At 39.8% G+C, this 25,258-nt stretch overlaps 1 protein-coding gene across 4 annotated transcripts in view; it reads left to right on the plus strand.

The window, feature by feature from the left end:
- SLC4A4 (solute carrier family 4 member 4) overlaps window positions 1-25,258 on the plus strand; it is a 320,437-nt gene that overhangs the window by 259,986 nt on the left and 35,193 nt on the right. For all 4 annotated transcript variants that reach the window (XM_084758174.1, XM_084758173.1, XM_084758176.1 and 1 more), the window contains 4 exons: window positions 1,391-1,461; window positions 9,725-9,916; window positions 21,383-21,496; window positions 23,331-23,492. In XM_084758174.1, coding sequence (XP_084614300.1) covers window positions 1,391-1,461; window positions 9,725-9,916; window positions 21,383-21,496; window positions 23,331-23,492 — 539 coding nt within the window. The remainder of the gene's footprint in view (window positions 1-1,390; window positions 1,462-9,724; window positions 9,917-21,382; window positions 21,497-23,330; window positions 23,493-25,258) is intronic.

The following is a 25,258-nucleotide window of genomic DNA, read 5'->3' on the forward strand; positions in this document are numbered from 1 at the left end:
GACCCAGACCAAGCATTTCTTCTCCTTTAGTTTCTTTGTCTTGTCTATTTCCTTTATCTGTATTTACTCTTATTCATTTCCAGTGGGGACACACCCCTCCCCCAGCTTTGTTAACTAGCCCTGGATCATGCCTGTGAGTTAAGAGTCAGACTGTGTAAAACTCTAGAGGAGTGGAAAGCTGTGTTCTCTTGAAGCTCCTGGTTTATATTGCAACCATCAGACACAGCCACACACTTCTCCTTAAAGGTTTATACGGGCAAGATCCAAAACACAGGGCGCTAAGATGACAGTTTGGCATTTGAATGGATAGGAAGAATGAAAAGCTAACTTTTGAATTAAATGTTGAATAAATGATACGATTCTTAATTCTCAGATAAAAGCTTAATTGATGTTGTTTCCTATTGCCATTAGTTAAGTATGTTCTCTACATAACCGCTTAAAATACAAATCTTTCTGTCAGTGGAAGAGGAGTCTTATCTGACAAAAAATGAAATGTTGTAATTAAAATATTACCCATAAAGTGAAATAACTAGTGGAATATTTCTAAAGTAAAAGTTAAATTCTTCAGCAAGGTGCGTCTTAAGTTTGAAAAGGATGCCTTCTTATATGAAAATGTTTTAAAGTTTGCTTACATATCCATCCTCATATTTATATCATTTGTTTAGTGCTTTTCCACACATTTTGCAAAGATAGACTTTATCATGCACAGTTCGATTGTCTAAACACTACAAACACTACAAATTACTTAACAGTTGTAAAGCTCCTCAGTGCTGGGTTTTCCCTGCACACGAATCCAGTTATAAGCTTAGTGATTGGCAGCCAGTCCTTTCATTAGACAAATGTCTATTGACTGGAGACAGAATTATAGATGGTAAAGACGCCAGCCTAAGATCCTGAACTTTGAGTAACTGCTCCCAAGTTTTGGGTATGCATCAGTTCTTCTCAGTTAGATTTTCCAACTCTCTATTTTCCTCTATGATAAATTTGTGAGGCACTAGTGTGCTGTTGATTCTGAAGACCAGAAATGAAATTTAATCTCATCTCTTAAATATCTGCCTTACAAATCTGCTCAAATCTTTTTTAACTGTAAGAATATTCTTTTAATGCACAGGATTATATAGCGCTCTTACATTGTTTCAGAACTTTTTTTTTTTGAGACAAAGTTTCTCTGTGTAGCCTTGATTGTCCTGGACTCACTTTGTAGACCAGGCTGAACTCATAGTGATCCACCTGCCTCTGCCTCCCTAGTGCTGGGATTAAAGGTGTATGCCACTACCACACAGCTCTATTTCAGAAATTTTAATGTCCCCTTTTGTGTTTTAAAGATCATTATGCATTTAGTTTATTTCTATTTTATTTTCCATACTTAAAAAATGTCTTTTTCTTACAGTTAATCTCTCAGTATCTAATGATACCACAATAGCCCCAGAGGACCTGCCAACTGTTTCTTCCACTGACATGGTAAGTTAAGTGACTTACTATTTTAAACTACCTGCATAGCTTGTAGTATATGCATGGTGCTATGTGGTCTCCTTTAGCAATCCTCATTGTCTGTAAAGGGAAAGAAAAGAAACCTGTTATCACCCTTGTTGGTTTTCATCCCCTTTAAGAAATGGGAAGCTACGATATATTCATGTAACATTCTTTTCAAAACCTCCTTAAGAGCCTAACTACTATTTATTGTGACCTTGAAATTTTTCCACCAGGGCAAGGAGAGTGTTGGAAAACAAGAACCAATGCTGTCTGTTTCTGGCCTGGCTAGGGTCTTGTCTAACTGACCAGATGGGGCTGCCCTCCGTTTACTAAGGGTGATGGTAGCAGAACACTTCCCCCACCGCTTAGAGAGCACTGAGTCTCCATCCCAGGGTGTCCTTTCCCATGGCTTGTAACCAGGGACCTTTAAGGCCCTGGAATTAAGTTTTTCAAATGAGCTGTTTAGCATGGAAGGTCACAGACTGGAAGACAACTTTTATATTGGAGAAAATGGAGAAAGCACTGTTTCAGACTTCTAATTGTTCCTTCTACGCCAAATATGGAAGCTGACCAAAGAATATCAATCTCTCAGTTACAAAGGCAGAAAACAGAATACCTTGTATTGAGAGAGTGCCCATCTCTCAGGAGACCAGAGCACTTCTGCAGATATTGTGTGGCCGGTGCCACAGCATCCCTTTCAGAGATACTGTTTGTGTCCTTCCTGGCAGCTCTCACATGACCCTGTTTTTTCTCTTGTTTTTGTATTCTCTAGCTTTCCTGACTTCATTCCTTACCTCTGTAATTTTCTCTGACGTTTTCAAAATGTGTCTTTACTCCTTTATATTTTATACTGAGTGTTGAGTGTATGTGAGTCTCTGTCTGTGTCTCTGTCTCTGTCTCTGTGTCTCTGTCTGTCTGTGTCCCTGTGTCTCTGTCTGTCTGTCTGTCTCTCTCTCTCTCTCTCTGTCTCTTTCTCTCTCTCTGTCCATATATACATGTTGAAAATCATTATAGAAGAATTCCAAGTTTTAGTCTTTTTGCCAACCAACCCAGAAGGACTTGCCTAAAATAGACGAGGAAGTGCTTCCTTCTAGTTTTTAAAGAAATTTAATTCAAATTCTTTTCATGCTTTAAAAAGAAGCCAATAAAAACCTAAGTACATTTGACATAAAACATTTTTTTAAAGACATTCACTTTCACGTTGCTTCCTACCCTCAGAGATACCACAGAGACCAGCTAGCAGCCAGTCAGCACTGAGCAGAGTGGCTTCTTGCAGCCAGTGTCACTGTTACTGTCCCTAGTGTTACTGTCCCCACTGGCCAGTGTTTCCTCGGTAACTGACAGATAGTGGAGAAGAATTGGAAGCCATTCCTTCTGAGAGGCACAAGTTCTCAGAGTTGCTGAGCCATGCTGGCTCTGCTTGGGACACACAGTCATCGGGATGTCATTTCCTTCTTTTCCTTTCATCCGTCATTAAGTTATGAGAGAAGAGGCAGGAAAAGTGACATGCAGCCTGGGGGGGGGGGCGTGGGCAGTGAGCCTTCCTGTCCTAAGGCCTTAGGAATCAGTGTTAGGGAAGGGAAAGCCTTGCCCTTCATCCTCACTAGCATGGAGACAGGCTGCTCTCCTGTGCAGGGGGGATGTTTCAGGGGAGAGAGCAGGGTAGGAGCATTCCAGCCTCTGGACAGGTGGGAGCCTCCCTCCTGGGAGGTGCTGCCCCTCCTGAGGATGAGGTCAGTGTTTCCATTTGATGGCTGAAATCCTTTCATCCTCACCTCTTGCCACTTCTCCTCTTGATACCTTGATGCAGATTTCCCTCTACCCTGCAAACAAATTCTTTACCTGTTCACTGCAAAGAAGTCCCGAGAGGAGCCGCAGCTGGTGCACACTGTACCTGAGTAATTTAGAAGCTGGTGGCCGCCAGCTCTAAGCTGCAAGAGACCAACAGCAAAGTGCTTAGCACTTGCTCCTTACATGAAATTTCCTCTCTGCCCCTTTAATGCACAGTTGTGACGTGCTTATTTCAGTGAGATTTTTTTTAAATTTTTAAATTTTAATTTATTATAATTTATTTATATTATATCCTGAATGTTTTCCCCCTTGCTTGTATCTTCCCATTCCCACTCCCAGTCCCTCTTTCACCCTATTCCCTTCCTCCTAGACCTGTGACAGAAGGGGACCTCCTCCCCCACCATATGACCACAGCCTATCAGGTCTCATCCAATAGCCCTGCTTCCCCTTCCTCTGTGTGTCACCAGGCTTCCCCAGCAGGGGGAAATGATCACACCAGGAGCAGTGGCGTGCTCCATGCCACAATCAAGACGGAACATTTCCTGTATCGCAGGAAGCCCTGTGGGATGGTCTGTTGTCTTGTCTACATCCTAGCTTTCTGAGACAAGAGATCATCCCTTGCTTCCCTGCTGCCCTGCCCTTCTGAGGGCAAATGTCTTAGTCCTTTCAGAAATCACCGAATGCACTGGGCACCCACTGCTCAGAGCTCTCTTTGACTATGAGGGACTTATAATATTTCAGTTTAGTTTACTTAAGTTTCTTTGCATCCTTATCTCTGGTAGATTTTAGACTCTCTGATTTTGCAAATTACCCAGCTTGCTTTGCATGTTACTCTGGAAGCGATGATCTCAACTCTTCAGAAAAAGAATCTTAGCCACAAGCAGAATAACCATTAAATTTCAGTATTTCTAATTCTAGCACCACTGGGAAAGCAGAGGCAGGAGGATCTCTGTGAGTTCAAGGCCAGCTTGGTCTAAAAAGCAAGTCCAGGACAGCCAGAGCTAAACAGAGAAACCCTGTCCTGAAAACCAAACCAAACCAACCAACCAACCAACCAACCAATCAGTATTTCATGAGCTACAAACAACTGCAGCTCAAATATATACTCTCCATGATGAAGTAAGATTGGACATTATGAAAATATAATATATTAGGTTGCCTGTGGTGGTAAAAGCCCTAAAAGGAAGATCATCTACTTCTCCTTGAAGCTCCGGCTTATCGTATCATTGTCAACCATACCTTAAAGAACACATATTTTACCAGTCTCTATGTAGTGGTTCTCAATCTTCCTAATGCTGCTCCCTTTTAATACAGTTCCTCATGTTGTTGCGACCACCAACCATAAAATCATTTTCATTATTACTTCTTAACTATAATCTTGCTACTGTCGTGAATTATAATGTAAATATCTGTGTTTTCCATGCATGGTCTTAGGTGACCCCAGTGAAAGGGTTGTTCAACATTCCCCTCCCCCCTGAAAGGGGTCACTGCCCACAGGTTGCAAACCACCCGTGTAGACCTTTATTATTTATTTACTCTTTGCTTGTTACACTACCCCATGGAATGCACCATGTCTATATTCGTGATTCTGTGGATCATAGAACTAAGAACTATTATAGTCACATCAGGCTACTGGATGGTTCAACATAGAAGCATGGTTTGATGTGACGAACCCTCAGGGTGAGTAGAGGAGCAAACATTCATTTTTATGGGAAACATAATGTCATACTAATCTCCTTACACATGGCATCCTGTGGTTTTCTCCCATTGAGAAATTCAAGTGTAAAAAAAAAATCTGTATTTAAGTATGTTTAAAGGTACACATGTTCCAACTTAAAAAAAATATGTTATAGAAAACTTCAGATATGCACTGAAATAAAAGAGAAGAAGAAACTGCCATATGCATGTCGCCTTGGCTCAATGCTTGCCCACACGTGTCTGTTCTATCCCTTGCTTCCTACGCTTTGGGGAGGAGATAATATGCCACTTTATTTATTTTTTTTAAGGAAATTCTTATATTTTTAAGAATCATGGGCAAATCCACTTAGAGGTAGCCAGATAATTCTCTTGAAAAGGATATGCAGAAAAATGATTTGACGTCTCTTTTAAGGAGGTTGTTCTTTATCAAAATCCTCAGCTGCTTGGTGCTCTTTTCCTTGTGGCCCCCATGGGATCACTTGTAGCTCCTGCATGGCTCCGTTTGTCTCCATGCGAGCATCTCTGTTCCCAGTATCTACTTCTCTGTGCGTCTGCTGATACATAAAGAAACGCACAGCAAATCTGTTGCTCATTTTCCTCATCCACTTGTTTTGTTCTGTTATTTCTTAGCTTTGCTGTTCTGCTTTTCTTACTACCTTTGGAGAAGGAACGCACTAGAAGACCATTCCTGCTCTCAGGGCTCCGTGTAAATTTTGTCTTCTCTGTACTCAGGGATAAAGATGGCGTTCCTCTCTGTTCCCCTAACCATGCATTTGCCCACTCTTGCACTGCCTTATTTTATTAAGTAATTTTCAAGCAAACGTTTTATTTCTCTAAGGAAACTTGGAAACACTGTTGATGTTCCTTTCATCTTTTTAACTCCTTTATTGTATATTGGTTCATTCCTGTATTTGGATTCAGTGTGTTCTCAATTTCTCGTGGGAGCTCGTTTTAATTTGCCACTGGCTATTGTTAGTCAAGTGTCCTCTAACTAAGTGAAATAGCATTGCCAGATTTAACAAACAGTAACTGCCCAATCACACTTGAATGTCAGGTGAATATTAAATATAGTGTGAGTACATCCTGAATGTTGCATAGGACGCACTTCCACTAAAAATAGTCATTGTGAAGGTTGCATGCTGGTTGAGCATCTTGTGTTTCACCTGGTCATTCAAAATGTAAAGTTTGCTTTAACTTTATCCTCTGGACAGGGGGTTGACAAAATGTCCCATTTCTTCTTCGAGTATACCATAGATTCCTGACCTGATGAGGGTTTTAGTTACTTGGTTGACAAGACCTCTCTGGTGCCTGTCACACCCTAAGATGAATGCTGCTGTCTTGTATGTTTGTTTCTTTGGTACTGTTGTGGGCATTGTCCCATGAGTCCTTTGGCCATACAATTTACATTTGTAGCTTTTACACAGCCTCAGTCCAAAGTTCGTATCTTTTTTTCTGCATTCTTTCTGTCCTCACCACTCATTTGTCCTTTTCATCTCCAAAGTTTGGGCGGGTTTTATTGCCTCATGCCTCGTGGACAACTCTTATGCTTACGGTCCCTGAGAAACTCATGTTAGCCTAGCAGTGCTATGGTGTTCTAGAGCATCCTTTGCTACTGTATTTTCTTTTAAAAAGTCTACAGTCACTCTTGAAGCTTTATCACTCCCACTCATTTCTCACCCCACTGTGTTTCTTTTCACCTATCATCCTAAGCCACCCATAGCCTTTCGTGGTGTCTTGCCTCCCTTGTGGGCACACTGGAGGCTCTGCACCTGTTCACTCAGCGCATTTGTAGTTATGTTGAGCCATTGCTCCTAGGCCAGCAGTTTGCAGTCAGTGTCTCCAGCCTTGACATCTCTCCTAGATCCTGGCCCATTCAACAACTTTTTGAGGACTTTCAAGCTCACATCACTAAACATTGAGGGTGTGCTGCAATATAACTACGCAAAATCATAAGCATCTTAAGAAAAAGAGGTCATATGAGAAGTCTAAGATCTCTGAGCCTGTATTCCCATTTTCCCTGTTCCTTGAGACTAGAGAATATTTTGCATACTAAACAAAGATTAAAATCATAGGCCTACAAATAAGCAAGACAGTGGCAATTGAGGTGCCGTACCTCCTGAATTAACTAACCCACAGGACAGGAGACAATGGTGACTTGAACTCATGTAGCCATGGCTCTGGCTGTATTTCTTCATGATGTAGATCTGATTTGAACTCTTAAGGAATTAACTTTCACTTAACATCATCTTATAGGAAATAACAGAAATGACAGAAATCATATAGATGTGTTTTCTGTGGTCTTTAAGTAGAACTTGCCAGCTACAGTTTAGCTTTTAGGAAAGCCATGCACATTTCATTTCTAAAATCATCTATGTTAACACATATGCTAGCGACCTAAGTCTTTATATGTGAGACCTTAGTTATAGATGTGGTTTGGAGACTAATTTTTTTTTTAGATAACAATAACATTCATTTGGCACCTTTAAAATATTGGCATTGCCATTTTGAACTAGCTGAAGCAAGCTAAGCTGCCTACCTTTGCATCTGTACCTGGGCCATTTTCACTGGAACATAAATCTTGAAGAAATGGATAAAAATTCCTGTTGGGCTTGTTCCAGTGTATTTTACATCCCTGGGGAAATTCCAGCTACAGAGAAGGACTCTGCTGAGGGGACGTTGCTCTTGTGAAATTAGGGCACAGTTTTGCTGATTTTAAAGCAAAGAAATATGTTACCAATTATGACCTCTAAATGTTACCTCTATTCTGAAGGCATCCCTATGTGGAAATCTAAAATAAAAAACAATACAAGACATGATTAATCACCTTACAGGGTTCGATGAAAGAGCAGCCCAACTGTATAAAATTGGGGTAACAGAGATATTTCAAGTGAAGATCTAGAGTTGAGTTTTATTGCCTTGGACAGGCACCTTACCTTTTGAGTTCTATGAAAACCTCCTCCCTTTCTGGCCAGACTGGATCACCGATATCAAGAGAATTCTTAGAATGGCAAAAGATGTTGATTTGTTTGGTGTGACATGGAACTCTTGCCTTTAAAGGACAAGATAAATTTACCATCCCACATTTATTTGTAAGGTATTTTTGAGTAACTTTCATTATTATACAACCTCCTCTTAGTCTGGAACGCAAAAATGCACAAGTTAGGAGGCATTTGGAAACTTTCTCAGGTGAGACATCCAGTCATTTCCACTAACCACACAGACAGTCACTTCAGCAGGGAAGGTTCTGGAAATATATGTCTAGGAGACAGCCATTTCTTTCACAGTATCAACAGGTGCTTTTCATACAGCAAAACCAACATATGTAAAAGGATAATTATTGAATAAGGCTCAAATACAAGCAACAGCTGCACAGGAATCCTTTCACACCAGGGAATGAGTTACCAGGTAACTTCATCATAGACAACCATCGTGCACAGGAGCATTCATCCCTGCACCCTTGAGTACTAAGGGTGAGAAAACTGCCCTGATCCCTTAGAGGTTTCCTTCAGACTACATTCTTACATTCTAGAAAAGCATCCTTAGACTTAGAGGCCATTAATTTTAGTTATCCTGTAAGCAAACTGACTGTTTCAGAAGTAGATTCTAATACGGGGATTTCAGTCGTATGTCACTAGTTGAGAGGGTGTCCTAAACAAACAAACAAACAACAACAACAAACAAACAAAAGAGAAAAACAGTTCAGGACAGGGGCACCATGAACAACGATGTGTCTCAGCTAAGTTTGGCCCCAGCCTGATTCTATGTGGAGTTCTGAAATGCAATTTGTACCTCGGGGCTGCCCCTTTTTTGAGCAGAAGCAGATAGCTTGTAGCCTGCTAGTGCTGGGCAGTAACTGTTGAGTGGCTGTTGGATGCCAAAAGGTACTTTGTAGAAAAGCAGCCAGCTGTGATTGGGTAGGAGCTAAATGTGGGCGCACAGGTCTGCCCAGGACACTGGCAGCAGGATCTGCAGTGTATTAGATAAAGAAAATAGGAAGAGTTTCCAGAAAAAAAAGCACAATATCAGCAACAGGGCAGCACACATGAAACTGACCTGTGTGCTTGTGATCATGGTACACAGAACTGGAGATCTCTCACCCAGCTGATGGGGCATAAAAGCATCACAGCCATCTACTCATGGCTGTTCCAAGGGCTGACCTGTAGTCAACAAGGAAAAAAGCGAGGCTGTGCCAGGCTCGCCCCTGAGAAGTCAGGGACTGTGCACACTGTCATAGCATCATTTGTTCAGTTGCTAGAGTGTATTTTATTAAGGTAGTGAACAGCCTACCTGAGAGGTGTGGGGTTGGTTACCTTCCTATGAGTTTTAGAGCCATAGTGCCATAGGTAGGTGAGAATTGACCCAAGTGCGCGCAGGTAAGTGCTTTCTGAGCAACAAAGGCGTGTCTGAAGTCTCACGTTTTGAGATTTGGGATATTAACGTCTCTCGTTTGATCCACAGGAAGGGCTGGCAGGAAAGAAGGACTTTGCGGTCTGTTTCTGTTGAACAGTGGCTGATTGTTAGGGCGGAGGAGCGAACGGTGTAACACGCTGCTTCCGTCCTGTTGTGTCATTCATAATCGCTGGCCTCTCTAAGCCCCGTCACCCTAGGAAGGCCTCATCAGGTTACAGCCTACACTGGTTATCCTCAGATTGCTTTCTAGGCGGACCTACTGCGGTCCATTTGGAGCCTATCTAGTATGAAAAGCTGCCTTAGAGCATGTCAATATTCTCTAAATTAAAAAAAAGCCCTGTTTTATTTTCAGTACCATAATGCTACCTTTGACTGGGCCTATTTGTCGAAGAAGGAGTGTTTGAAGAATGGAGGACAGCTGGTGGGGAACAACTGTGACTTTGTCCCCGATATCACACTCATGTCCTTCATCCTGTTCCTGGGCACTTACACCTCTTCTATGGCTATGAAAAAATTCAAAACCAGTCGTTATTTTCCAACCACAGTAAGTACCTGGGATGTAAATAATTCCCGTCGGGTTTGCCCTGTTTCGCCACCACTGACACAATTTTAACAAAATGAAAAAGGCACCTGTGGTTCAGCCTGTCCAATGTTACTTCACACATTTAAGTACAACGTCTGCTCTTTGTTCATGTGAGCACACACTTAACATAGTTGAGGTCCCTGCTTCAAGAAACCTTCCAAAGAATTCCTTTCATAATTCCATCGTAAGTTCTGGCTCTAGTACTTGTACTGGGAAGGGAGAAACGTGATGTGCCCCATCTCAAAGCCTTATGTGACTAAAGAAAAGGACCCGGTGGATCGAAGCCCAGGGGGGTCTGCTCAAACTATTGTGAGGTAATTGTCTCTTTCCATTCTTCTGCATGTGAATACCCATTTTTTTCTAACATTGATCATCCGAGGAATCAGTTGTATCTTCTCTTTATTGTGTACACTTGGTACCTTGTTGAAAACCAACTGACTGCTGATTGCTAGCATCAGATTCTATTCCATTATTCTAGGTGCTGTTCTATTACAATTCAATGCATTTAGAAGAAATATTTTCTCTTTGTAGCTTTTTAGAAGGCAGGTGTTGTGGTGGCCACAGTTGTATTCTTCTTTGTTCAAATTTGCTTTGGCTACATGGGATGCTGTGTACTACCCAGATTGTAATTTTTTCTATTTCTCTGAAAAATGTCATTTGATTTTTTATAGACATTCCATTGTATTTCTTTGAGTACTGTGGACATTTTAATATCATATATTCTTCTAGTTCCATGAACATGGAATATCTTTTCATTTATTGGTATTTTATCAATTTCTTTCATTAATTTTTAATATTTCATACACTGAAAATGTACATAATTATTTGTGATCAAATTTACTGCTCAGTATTTTATTATTTTGTAACTATTATAAATAGAATTATTTTTCCTTTATTATTTTAGTTTTTTGAGAATTTCATTCATGGATACGTTGTATTTAAATCATTTCCATCCCTCACTCTCCTTTTAAAAATCCTCCTATGTCCCACCCCAAGAATCACTTCTTGAATTCATGACCTCATCTATAACTACTCTCGTATCTTACATGCATACATGCATACATAATACATACACTCATACAATGTACAGAGTCCAAATAGTGTTGCTCACATGTGCATGTGTTTAGGATTGTCCATTTATGATTGGAAAACCTATCAGGGGGCTCATCCCTGAAGAAAACTGATCCTCCCCCTTCAGCAGCCATCGCTTACCTATAGACCTTCATTTACTGGTGCATCCTTGTGAACTTGGTTTTGTTTTTGGAGAATTTGTAATAAGTCTATAGAAACACCATTGTTTTGCATATTGATTTTTTTAACTTTAATTTTACTGAATCTAAGCAGGACTGGCTTTTTGTTTTTGTTTGCTTATTTGTTTTATTTTTGTGTCATTTCTGTCAATAAGGACACATTTTAACTTCCTTTCCTACTTGGATGGCTTTTGGTTCTGGTATGGACTGGGATTTAGAGTACCCTCTAGTCTAGAGACATAGAGGCTGGCCTGGAGCTGAGTAGACATAGAGGTCAGGACATCACAGGTGCTGAGTCCATTAGTCCTCACCTGGTTCTAGGGGTCTTTGTACCCCAAGGCTCGGAGGCTACTCCAGTGTGGAGTAGATAAGAGACTGAGTTTACCAGGAAGTTACAGAACCTTGGGCGGCTGGACCAGACCAGCTCTGTGCAATCTTCTTTAGTCAACTAGAAGCTGAGGCCATCACACCTTTATCCCTGGGGGCATGTCCATCAAATAACGAACTCAAACGAGGACCACTTGAAATGACCGCTTAGGATGATTTGATGAAGGTATTAGTTACAAAGTTGAGGTTAGAGAAAACACAAACACTATGGTATCGTAGTGCTAGTAACACTGAAATTGCTACTATCCTGGGCCCAGAGGATGTGGAAAGGGGTGATATAGGGAACCTAGAATGAAGGAAAAGAGCAGAGAAAGATCTTGAGGAATGATGTGAGTGTAGGCTTGAGGATTCTGTCAACCAAGCCATCTCATAAAGAATCAGCTGGCTCTATCTGTCTGTCTGTCTATCTATCTATCTATCTATCTATCTATCTATCTATCTATCTATAGTTACTGTACTCTCCTTTCTCTCCCTACCCCTTACACTCTCCATCTCTCTTCCCTCCACCTCCTTTCTCTTTTATCTTTCTTCCTGTGCCATTACTGGCCAGACCCAGATGGAAACCAGAAATCAAAGAAACCCATTGGTTCAGAGGAGTAGGTAATGAACCAGGGGGGCAAACTAAGATGCCTGTTTCATGCCATGCTCAGAGATTTTCATTTTCATATCAAACTTGATATAGGTTGCTTGGCTGTTCTACTATAGTTCTTTCCCTTCACACCAGCACCTAGATTTCCCCCAGTGTGGTCTTTGGCTTTGACCAGCATAGGGTCAGGGGACTCATTCCCCTTCTGTATCTCATGGCCCCAGTAGCAATCCATCAGTAAAAGCAATCTGCATGGAAAAGATTAGCTTTGCCAGCCTAATTACATAATTGGTATATCAGGTCTGCTACAGAGCCCTAACACGTGATGGAACATGGCTAGAATGCCAGGATTCCTTCTGCTGCCTGATGTTGTCCATTCTTTTCAGAGAGGCACATCGGTCCCCTGCCCTGCACTGTGACTGGTCTATTAGATCAGCCTCAAAGTCAGAGCCTTTTAGCATCAAACTTCCAGGCGGAACATCACAGCGTAATGTGTGATTGTCTGTGGCAGATGGCTCAAGGCATTCACATGAATGTTCTTCCCAAGTCCCACACCAGCAAAAGATTGCCAGCACAGGCTTCTGCGGCTGTTGCTGCATACTTGGAACAAAGAGAAGTGGAGTTTAAAGATACAGCAGGGCCATACCATGACAGGGGGAGTTAGAAAGCATAGGTTGCTATGAGCTAGGCAAAACTATTGGTCCCACATTCCATGTGGCTGGCTCATATACACAATAGGTATAAGTATGCCTTATCTCAGGAATCTCACAGTCATTTCAAACCCCCATAGGAGGGAGTTCCAAATCTAAACATGGAGTACTCAGAATCTATTTTTATATATACATCCCAGTTATACAAATAATAATTCCCATCCAGGTTTATCAGCAGCTGTATTAGTTTCTGTGTTACATTTAGATGGTGCAAACTCTTCACTGATGCTCTTTCCTATACAAACTATTATTGTATATCTTATTAATTATCATAGCCACACCATATGGAACAAATTGATGGTTATTCTAATGTGCGTTTCACAGTATCCTAGGTGAAGGACACCTAGATGAGCAATTCAAGAACCTGACACATAGTAGACACTTAATATATTTAACTTATTGTAAAATAAGTTGTAGAATGACTTTGTTTTGTCATCATTTCCATTTATACTAAAGATCTGCAGAGAGATCACATTTCAGTGCCATTCTATGGCCTATGATGATCCTGGGTTTTGAGGGACTGGCATTACAAATTAAAACAAACTGCAGTGTTTCAGAATTTAAATGAAAGCATAATGAGCATTTTTATCTATGTAATGCATTTTGTTTTTATGTGTATAGACCACAGGAAAATCTAAGACGCCATAGATTGTTATGTTTTTCCAACCATGATGCTTGCCTCACAACCTGGCTATCACTGTCCTACTAAAATTGGCTGTGTTCATCTTGTAAACAGTTCTTTCTAAGAGGTGGATGGCATTCGACTTCTGTTTCCTTTTCTCTTACACTTTTCCTGTTGAAAGGTAAAAACTGTCAAACTAAAATAACTAACATATTAAAAGTGAGTAAGAAATAGTAGGTGTATATTCTGTGTCTCATTCTGATGTTCTAAAACTGGGTGACATTTGTATAGTTCAAAATATCAGGCCATATCACATCATTGAAGTTCATTAGAAAATATGATTTTTCCTGTCACTGAACATATCAGATTTTCTCCCAGTCCTTTTGATATTTTATACCTAGGAAAGTCATTTTGAAAGTCAAATTTGCTTTTGTCTAACATTTTTGTCATATTTATTTTACAAAGAATGACAAAGGGTCATTTAGTTGTAAATACAGTTCAGTCTGGTATACATTTTTATGCTCACTACACATCCTACAGCTCTTAGAGATATGTGACCAAAAAAAAAAAATACAGTTAACTTCAATTGAGTCCCAATTAAAATTAAGTTTAGAATGATGGTGGTTGGCCATAGTATTGGGAGAGGGCTTCTCACAATGGCACAGAGGCAGGCTCTAGATAGTAGGAGTTTCCCGCTCCTCAGGCCACATTACCTTTCTCTAGATCAGTTTCAATCTCAAAGACAAGGACTGACCATAGTTTTTCCCATGGAGTTTGTTTATTTGTTTCTGGGATGGGCTTATTTCATTACTTGCTTAACTGTCCAGTCTCCTGGCTGGACCACTTCTCTAGGCCTACTTAGAAAAGTCCTACTAGCAAGCTGTGAGCCCCACCCTGAAAAATTATCCTGCCTATGCCCCATTTCCCCCATATCTTCCTGTCTTGAAGCTTATAGAATTAAAACCCTGTAGTCTGAACCAGGCTTTCCTTTTATTGGATTTGGAATATAGTAGATATTATTGGATCGACATACAGTGAATTAAAATCACTGCTATGAGTAACATTAAACTTTTTTTTTTAATGCAAGCGTTATAATATTGGCTACTAGGGAGATCAAATTTCAAAATGATCATTCCTGTGGCTGCCAGAGAGCACATATTTGTCTAGTGTACCTTTTTTCTTCTAGAATAAGCGCTTTTTTTACACAAGCACCGCTCTCATTAGAGGCCTTGACATCATAGACTAGTATTCATTGAGAGCCCACAGGGTGCCTGCTACTGGACTGTCTCTCTGTAGCAGCTCATCCATTGGGAACAGCTCTGCAGGCTTGCAGAGCACATCCCCGGCCCCAGTTAATTTAAGAGCAGCTGTGGTCCTTGCAAAGTGAAAACGGAATGTCCTCTGGGGATTTGGAGGAACCAAATTTATTTTTCCCTGTAAATTAACTAGCTTCTCGCTGTTGGTGTCTCTATGATTATGACTCCCTCAATAATTAATATGGTATCATCCTTCATAAAAAGTACATTTATAATAGATTTATTAGGTTGTTTTTGCCCAAGAATAAAAGAACACTGTATGATTATTGGAACTGTCTTTCTCATCCACTTAATTTCTTCTTTACTTTGGTAGTTTAAAGATTTAATATGGTTGCAGCATGCTAGAATAATTGAGATATTTTCTAATTAATTTTGCAGAGGATAGAAAATATTTTTAAATTTCCTTTTTCTAACAAAATAGTAAAAATTGTCCAAAACTAGTCATATTACACAAGGATCATTATAGTCTTATTTTAGATATGTTTCTCTTTCATAAGTTACAGTATGACATGTAGCATATACATACATGAACATTTTTAATATCAAAGTTTTCCTCTCTATAAGTTATCTTCATTGTTTTCTCTGAGATTGGGATAATTTCTATCCGTAAGCTGTTGAAGGTTAGCTTTGAGACACTTAATACTGGGTTTGGATGGATGGTTGTAAGTGTCCACCCAAACTAAGTCTGAGGTCCCTGATCCATAGGATTGGGCATAAGATTCTGAAAAAGAGAGAGAGAGAGAGAGAGAGAGAGAGAGAGAGAGAGAGAGAGAGAGAGAGAGATTTTTGTCTTGAAAACATTTGTACCTCTACTGTTTATTATCACTGATAGTCACTAACTAATAATTGCAAACTATTAATTTCTGGTTTTATTTTTATTAATGTATCAACTTACATAAATGTTGTTTTGAAAGAGGAGACAATGAAAGAAAATAATACACTTTTCTTTTTCCAAATGTGTTTGGAACTGTGAGAAGGCCTCAAAGAGAGGAGCCCTTCCCATCGCTCAGTCATTCCTGAGGATGCCTGTTGCACAGACTTAACGTCCTTAGGATGTTTTCTGACTCTTATGTCTCCTTTTCCCAGATAATCTCAGGACAGAGTTAAGTCCTGAGTAGCCTGCTAACATAGCACTCCACCTACCTTCCCACATCAGAGGATTTAGTATTAAATATAAAAGTGATCTGGGGAAGAGTATTGTCCTTGACATGAATGTTTAAACTGGGTACTGCATCTTAGACATGAATTACCAGATCATAAACATCCTGAGGATTGATTTCTGCAGCTCCTCAACTATATATATATACTGTTTGAGTTAAGAGGGAGGAGAGCAGATACAATTTAATACGTTGTAGAGAAAGCTATAGCTCTGCCTGAGATTTTTAGTCAAGTTTAGCATTATTAACAGGGTTTCTTTTTATCCTCTATAAATTTTAAGAACTATAATTCTGGCATTTGTTAGAATTTGTCTTTTCAGTAACTTTTCTGCCCGTGTTACGGTAGTTCCACATTTAACAAGATGGCCACTGCCCAGAAATTATACCAGAATCAATATATCTGTATACACATTCATATTACTCTGACACATGTGTGTATGTATGCATGCACATATGTAAGTACTCTTGGTGGGTTGAGAAGGTATTTCTTTTATCCTGAACAACATGTAAATTAAGCTGCCATCAATTAAAATGGAGATCAGTGATTAGGCAGGCTTGGCTGGGGAAAATGAGCCAGAGGAGATTAAGCTCTTAATTTCTTGACATAATTTTGAGATACCTCTATGCATAATCTTTAGATACCTCTAAGATATTCCAAGTGGAAATATCAGATGGATAGATGGATATGGAATTTAGAGGCATGGAATTTAGAGAAGAGATCTTTTTTTTTAAAAAAAAAGTATCATTTCTGAAGAAAAATCATTCTGACAAGAGTCTAAGTAGAAGACAGAACATGATGAAATGGGGAGAGTTGAGAAGAAACCAGCAAACAACTCTGGATGGAACCATTAGAGTAGCCTGGGACATCTACCAGGCTCAATTTCCAGAATGTTCAGAGTATCCTAGCATTTCCTAGATCAAAACACAACAACTGTGAAAAAAGACCTTGGTTGTCTGGGCGGTTACCTATGTAAGAACTCTGCCCTGGGAAGGAGCATCGAATCACTTGGAATTCTGTGTTTGCTTTCTGTCCATGTAGTGAGCATGAGACACTTCTGAGGATAAATATTAATGTCATTTTAAAAGGGCGATGCATTTATATCGAATCTGTGTGGAACAAGAGAATCAGAATGGAACAAGAAACAAAGTTGTTTGCTATGCCACCCAAAAGGACAGTTTTAAGAGATTCAGCTTCTTTAAAAAATATTCTTTTAAATATTGTCAGTGGCAGCAAATTATTTTCCTTTTGAGTATGGATTTAACATTTTTACATTATCCAGAGTCATTTGTATGTTAGGTAGAGTGAAATTGGTAAATCGATATTACATTCTGGATGGTAATTTGGCATTATGTCCCAAAGCCTTAAATTTTTATATACACATTGACAGGACAATTCTGCCCACAGTAATTTATTCCAAGTAAATAGCCCCAGGTGTTTGCAAGTATTTTTTAAGATTGTTCAGTGTCGAGAAAAGTTGGGAGCAATCTAAGCAGTAGGATATTAGAAACGATTGATTTTTTTGATATCTATTCAGCCTAATGCTTTGACATCTCTAATGCTTTTGTTACAGAAAATATCAAATGAGATAGAGAAAACTGTGACAGGGACATACAAATAGATTGTGTGCTGAGTGTGGTAGCACCCACCTGTAACCCTAGCACTTGGGAGACTGAGGCAGCAGCATCATCTGGAACCTCATAGTGAGATCTTATCTAAAAAACAAACAAAACCCAAAACTCCCCAAATATTGGAATATCCTAATTTTTATGTTTCCACACCTGTGAGAAGACTTTTATACTTATATTTTTATATATACTTATAGACTAATATACAACAGGAGGATATGTTTTCATATATTTCAGATATTAGAGTTTATTTCTACATAGAGGAACTGAAAAACACTTTTCTCTTGTTTCCTAAATATTCTACAAGGAGCATATACTACCTTTTGAGGTGGGAAAATAAAAAATAAATAATCATGGGTATTTCGGGCAAATGCCTGATGGTTAATATTATAATCCAGCAAGTGTCCATCTATTTAATAGTAAAATCACAAAAAGAAATTTAAACTTATTTGCATAAAATGGCAACACACTGAAATAATCAAATAACTTACACACACACACACTACACACACACACACACACACACACACACACACACACACACACACAGGAAAAAAGCGCAGGTAGAAGATGATACTAATTTGGATTATAGGAATTTTCTTTTGTTAGGACAGATGCATATTTTAAATTGAGTTATTTAGCCAGGTGAGGTGGTGCATGCTTTTAATTCCGGCACTTGGGAGGCAGAGGAAGGTGGATCTCTCAATAAATTTGAGGCTACCTTCATGGACACATTGAGTTCCAGGAGAGCCAAGGTTATGTAGAGAGACTGTCTCAAAACAAAACAAAAAAGAAAGAAAGAAAGAAAGAAAGAAAGAAAGAAAGAAAGAGAGAAAGAAAGAGGTATGATTATAGCAAAGTGATCATAGTTTCATAGTTCAACAAGTTTTGGAAAATATTGTAAATCCCATATTTAAGACATAGCTGGAATTAAAAAAAAATTCTTACATAGAGGAAGACTCTGAATAGTTTCTAAGCATTTTAGAGGGGATTTTTTTTCCCCTCATGGTAGTTTCCATCTTGTGCCTTGGTCTGTCTCCCAGTGTATACAGGCCCGCATGACCTGTAATGGAAGAAGAGTTCATTCTGCCATGATTCAGGGATACGGTCCCTTACAATTGGAAAGGCATGGTTGCTGACTCATCTCTGTCACCCGCTGCAGGGCCAGGCAGTGGTCCAAAGCATAACAAGGGCCAAGTCAGAAACTCCACAAGTCAATCCAATGATTGGCATCCAGTCTGCCATGTTGGATTGGCGGGGTAGTCAACTAACAAAAGACCCAAGATAACTGTCTCTTCTCTGCCAGGTGCAGTGGCAACTGCAGGAAGGGCAGCAAGGCTCCCACGGGTAGACATGGGGAGCTTGGAAACTTGGACCATGGACTTGCAGACTAATTTCATTAGCATTCCCTTCTGTAGTAGAGAAAAGGGAGCAAACTGTATTTTAAAGTAGCTGTTCCTACCTCTTTGAATAATTTATAGGACATTTGAGCTGTTAGGTTAGCTTTTAGTGGGTGAGGATTGGGAGAAGAATAAATACGGGAGAACTACTGGACTTGAGTGAACTCTGGCTGTGCAGGGAATCTGTGGCCTCCTAGAACGGAGTTGGTTGTAACACCCTAACGTAGTACTGAAACTCCTTCCTAGCACCAACCTTTGCCAGACTGTTCTGAACTGCTCTTGTCAACACTACTTACATAAAACTTAAGAAACTAGTTTCATGAAGCTCTGGAGCCCTGGGAAGCATTCGTTCTAGGTATTTCCAATTAAAAACCATCCCTGTGTAGCAGTTCTATAGGATTGCTAGACTTTGATATTTGTTTTTGCTTTGTTTTGCTTCTTAGAATTAAAGATTCATCTCAGAGACTTCTTGGCAGGAGATAATCTCATTATGTGAGTGGTCTTTGCAGTCAGGAGGCCTCCTGGAACACTAAATAACAATAATAATTTATCCGGACTTTATGCCGAGCGCTTTCATGGTTAATCCCATTTAATTCTGGTAAAGAAAACCAGGGTGAAGTTGCTGGTGTTATTCTGACTATCCTTTGCAGATGAGGCAATTGGAGCTAAAGGCTTTGCACTTGTGCTGTGAATAACGATAGTGAAAATTCAGTCCGTATCGCCTGCCCCTAGCAACTGAGATCACAGCTGTTGTCCTGTGTTTCCTTTGATTCCTGTCATCTGCTTGCTTTGGCCATCATTGTGTGTAATTGAAGTGGACACTTCCCTGATAGCTGGTCTTCTCTTCGATGGCATATACTTCTCAAACAATCTAAAGCTAACAGACTCTGGCCTTCTGGAAGGCGAAGAATTCTCAGCCAGAAGAAGCATCTGTGATCCTACTGCTACCTAGCACTGGTGCTCCTGACATCTGAGCTCCTTAGACCATGCTGCATCGTCATGCAATTTCCTCCCTCGCTTTGGCTCTTACTAAGCACATGGACATAGATTCATTTTCTGGAGCCCATTTATCTGGAGAACCATGTACTTCCTTAGCCCATCTTTGTCATCCAGCACCAGAAAACTGACCATTCACCTTGAGATAACTTGATGTTGGAGTCAACCCTAATTTTACATAGGCGCGAGCTTTGTTGGATAGAACACAGCTTAGGGCTTCACAAAGCTGTGGGTCATATCTGTTATACTCACTAAGATGTTCTCATCACAAAGCAAAAAACATTAAGAACTGAGTAGCTCTTAATGAGCAATCCAGTGATGCGCTATTGTGTGCCACATATGAGAAGCCCAGGTGTTGCCTCTAGCAATGACAGAGGAGCCCTAACACGACTCAAACCCCGTGCTCCCTTGATGACTTTTAAAAATAGTCATTCTGCACCTCTTCAGGGGGAAGGCACAGGATTTAATGCTTAGATCTTGTCATGCCCACATGAGGCATTTAAGGCATTAGATGCCAAAATAATGGTGATCACACTTTAGCCATAAAGAGATTCCTCACACCAAGAAGTGTTTCAGTACCAGCCCAACAAGGGTTGGTTTCTTAGACAAAGCTTATGCAGCCTTTGGTTTCTACATGCCATCTCTGGACTTTACTGTGAATCTTTATACCGATGTTGCTCCATTGGCTGGAGCTTGAAATCTTTTCCTGATAGATTTCTGTCATCCTAGGGCTACTTAATGGGATTTCCCATTTGTGGTTCTTTGGATAAGAATGGCCCCCATAGGCTCATATTTCTGAATGCTTAATGCTTAGTCACCAGGAAATGGAACTGTTTGAAAGGATTATAAGGATTAGGGGATGTGGCCTTGTTGGAAGAGGTGTGGCCTTACTACAGGAACTGTGTCCTTGCGGGTAGGCGTTGAGGTTTTAAAAGCCCATGCCAGGCTTAGGCCCTTTCTCTCTGCCAAAGGTCAGGATCTACATCTTTCAGCTACTTCCTCAACACCATTAGCCTCTGAAACAATAAGCAAGCCCAGAATTAAATGCTTTCTTTTATAATAGTTGCCTCCATCATGGGTGTCTTTTAACAGCAATAGAACAGTGACTAAGACATTGTTGTCTTGTTTATTACTTAAAGTACTGCTTTCCAGATAAACTGAGTTCTGTAATGTGTGCTTAGATTTTATTCTTATCCGAATGCCTCTCATGCCCAACAGAACAAAGGATACACCCTGTTTGAATGAACTCTTTTATGTCTGGCCAGAGAATAATTTCTTGATAAATTATTAGTAAATACCGAATTATTTTTCACTTCAAACACAGGCACAGGCATGTATATCTGGTACTAAATAGTTCTCTCTTTTTTTTTTTTCCAGGCAAGAAAACTGATCAGTGATTTTGCCATTATTTTATCCATTCTCATATTCTGTGTAATAGATGCCCTCGTAGGTGTGGACACCCCAAAACTAATTGTGCCAAGCGAGTTCAAGGTAAGTGACTGTCTTATGCTTGTTCCTCAAACTCTTTGTCTTTTTTTTATTTCTTTCTTTTCCTTTATTGCAAATCTTTTGTTTTGCATAATTACCCATTTTCCCCTCAAAGCAATCCCCTGTTAGGCTCGTTTATGGGTAGTCTAATTTCTTCACTAAAATTAAACACCACAGTTAGGATCACACTTAAGATGTGTGTTTTCTCGAGTTTTATTTTCAAATAGCATATAGCATTAACTAACTCTGCCTTGTATATTTTAAGAATATTCCAGATACTCAAATAGACCTAATCAGCCTGGTTCATGCAGCAGTTTGAGGGAGCACACATACCTAGCATTATGTTTGTTTTTAAACTCGTGAATACTCTCAAAAACTAGGCAAAATAACCAGTACTTCTTAACTAGCGGTGGCAGGCATTGATGTTAGAATTCAAGCCTTCAAGTTCTAACTTAGTGGTCTTTCCCCTCCTACCAAACTATCTATCAGGAGCACTTATAAAGTTTAATTGTTACAAAGATGACTAAAGAATTATGTATTTTCTGAACTTACTGCATATATAAGTTCAATGCATAAAACTTAGATGTCAGTCATTTGTAGTTATATATCTATGTAGTTTTTATTGCAAAACTTAAACCTATTTTCTAGAAAAATCCTTACTCTATTTTCTCCACTACTGAGATAATAATGTCAAACACTATTAAGCTGATTGCAATTTCATGTAGCTAGTTAATGAGGCAGAGATATGCATGCACACACGCACATATATGACAGTAAAGAATATCTTTGGCATAATATCATATTCATTAGCAAAGATAAACTCTAGTTGGTTCAATCACAAATGCATTTAAATCAGTATTTTCTAAATGTTTTCTGAGAGCCAGACTCCATCCTGGGAGAGGGGGTTGAAATGCTTTAGTGAACAGGATGAAATGTCCTGCCCTACAAGCTCACAAAGTGTGGTATAGGGTATTTGAAGGTGGGTTTTGTTTCCAGGATGGATTTTTGAGCAAACTGAAAGGAAACATGCATCCAGGGTTTGTGGCTTATGCCTACCAGCCCAACCCTCAAGAGACTGAGACAGGGAGATTTCTACAAATTTGAGGCCAGTCTGGGGTACACAGGAAATTTCAAGCCAGCCTAGACTATAAAATAAGAGCCTGTCTTGAGAAAAAGGGAGGAACAAACTCATAAGTAATACTATGTTTATATTTATTTGCTGTTCTTAAAGAAAGAGATAGCATAGAACATTCTCGTTCTGTGACAGACATACATGCTCTCCCGAAAGTTGGAAAATGACGACTCTTTCTGGTCTTCCGACAGTTCTGTACATTTAATCACTTCTGGATAATTTTCCTATGTAAAATAAGAGATCTGAACATTTCACTTAGTTCAATTATACCATGTAAAATCACATTTTATGTATTATGAAGCCATTTATTTGGCAAGAGTAGAGACTACTTCTGTTAACTGCTAAAATTCAAACACGATCCATGGTGGCTTTTAATTTTTTGCTACTTCTTCTTAGACAGTCTCATTTGGGGTTTACTTCTGTGTCTCTTAATGTTAAATTTTGCTGTTTTCTATCGGATGCCTTGTGTTAAATAATTCTATGTATTCAAAATATCACCCCCTTCTCTTCCAATAACTCATATTTTTCATCTCCTTTCCTTTGATGAACGCCTCAAAAACAGCATCCTTAGGGAAGACTTGTGTTAAATAATCCTTTTCTCCAGGCTATATTTGTTTCTACTTGACCCTTCAGAAATTGTATTTTTAAAAACCATGTAGCATATGCTAAACACTGTTCTAAAAATGTGTATCTCTTTGCTTTAAGCCAACAAGTCCTAACCGAGGTTGGTTTGTCCCACCATTTGGAGGGAACCCCTGGTGGGTGTGCCTTGCTGCTGCTATTCCAGCTCTCTTAGTCACCATTCTGATTTTCATGGACCAGCAAATCACGGCTGTGATTGTGAACAGGAAAGAGCACAAACTCAAGGTAAGCGCTCATACAGAGGCGCCCTCCGTGGCCGTCCATGGTCTTCTTAGCTCTTGGTAGGATCTATTGATTCCAAAGCAAGCTAGCATCATCGAGAGCCGGATAGCATAATGCGAAGTCGCACAGAGATCCCTGCCCCCCCCCCCACCTCCAGAAGGTCCTCACGGCTCAGGTGCAGTCACTTAAACAGGAGAAAGACATGTCACCATCGAGGAATGGGTGTGCTCATTGTCTTTCCATTTCTGATTTAATTATGGCAACCATCCTTCATGAAGACATGGTAATCAGGTTTAATTAAATAAACACAGTTGATTTCCTTTTCCAGAAAGTTTTTTTTTTTTAGGAGTTGGGCAGTGCGTAGGTAGGTGATAAAGTGCTCATCTGTTCTGCAAGGCCCTGAGTGTTATTCCTGCTACTGTACATAGAAAATGAATTGCATCTGTTTACAGGGTTAATGTGACAGTTTGAAATGTGTGTATGTACAGTATGTAATGGCCAGATCAGGTCAAACTAATTGCCATTTCCACCTTTTTTTTTTGTTTTTTTTTTTTGCCATTTCCATCTCTTTAATCACATCAATGCTTACTGCTGAGAATGAGTAAAGATTTACTATTAAACATTATTCAGATATTCACTTACCACAAGCTGTGGTAAGCATTTTTACTCCTCCTCCCTTCTTAAAATATTTATCTCAGGATATTACATATTATAAAAGTATTGAGAAAAATTTTTATTTCTATATTTGGGGGTTTGCAAACATTGGTTTAGTGGCATTGTCATGAACCTAAAGAAAATGGTTTAATAGTATGGGGTTTCTTTCAAGAGACTGCCTAAGTTGTTAATACATTACATAGCTTTTCTCCATAGCTAGTGATATTTTAGGTCACTTAAGTCACAAAGATTTAAATAATACCACGCAGGGAATGAGAGATGAATAATAATATTAAAAAGAACTAAAATTTAATGGGTGCTTCCCATGAATCAGGTCCTTTTGTAAGGGCTTTGTATTATATATTAACTCATTATCTTTTCATAATCACCATATAAGAGAAACAGGGAAATGTATTGGAATAACATCCGAAGCCAGGAGAGTACATCACCCCAGGAAGGATGGGCATAGCAAATATCCAGGGACACCAGTGCCTGCGACTGTAGAGACACACCAGGCAGATGGGTAAGAACAGCGATCCACCTTCCCGGTTAGAACCGCGGATTAGGGTGAGAAAGAAGTAAACCCCGTAACCCATAAAATCTCAGAAAATATTAACGCTTTCATTAAAAAGTGTTTCAGCTTTGAAGGTTCCGGGGGAAGCGGGGGGGGGGGCGGGGGCGGCGGGGAGCAAGCAGCGGTGACCCCCACACAGCGTGTGACTCATTCCTGAAGCGTGCTGGGGGTGAGGCATCCAGGGTGTGGAAAGCCTCACCTTGGTCGGTCACTTCGTTGGCACGGAGGGCACTCAAGAGGAAAGCTTCCTGGACGGTCGGTGAAATCCTTAGGGAAACAGTGGTCCGGGAGGCAGTGGTTTGCTGGCGTATTCAGTGATGTGGAAGTGAGGCGTGAAGACGTCTGGGAAATTACAGAAGCATGACAATTACCCACCTTTACTCCCAGTGAATGCCGAAGGCCAGAAAGCAGAATTTTACAGAACAAAACCTTGAGGTCCTCACCGATACAGAATAAGGCACTGATTTTTTTTTTTTTACTAAAATGTATTTATTACACATACAAATAATTGTCTATGGTCTGGATTACTTCTGGCAACCCT

Source organism: Acomys minous, assembly GCF_964271855.1.
Source record: "Acomys minous genome assembly, chromosome: 15".
Lineage (NCBI taxonomy): Eukaryota > Metazoa > Chordata > Mammalia > Rodentia > Muridae > Acomys > Acomys minous.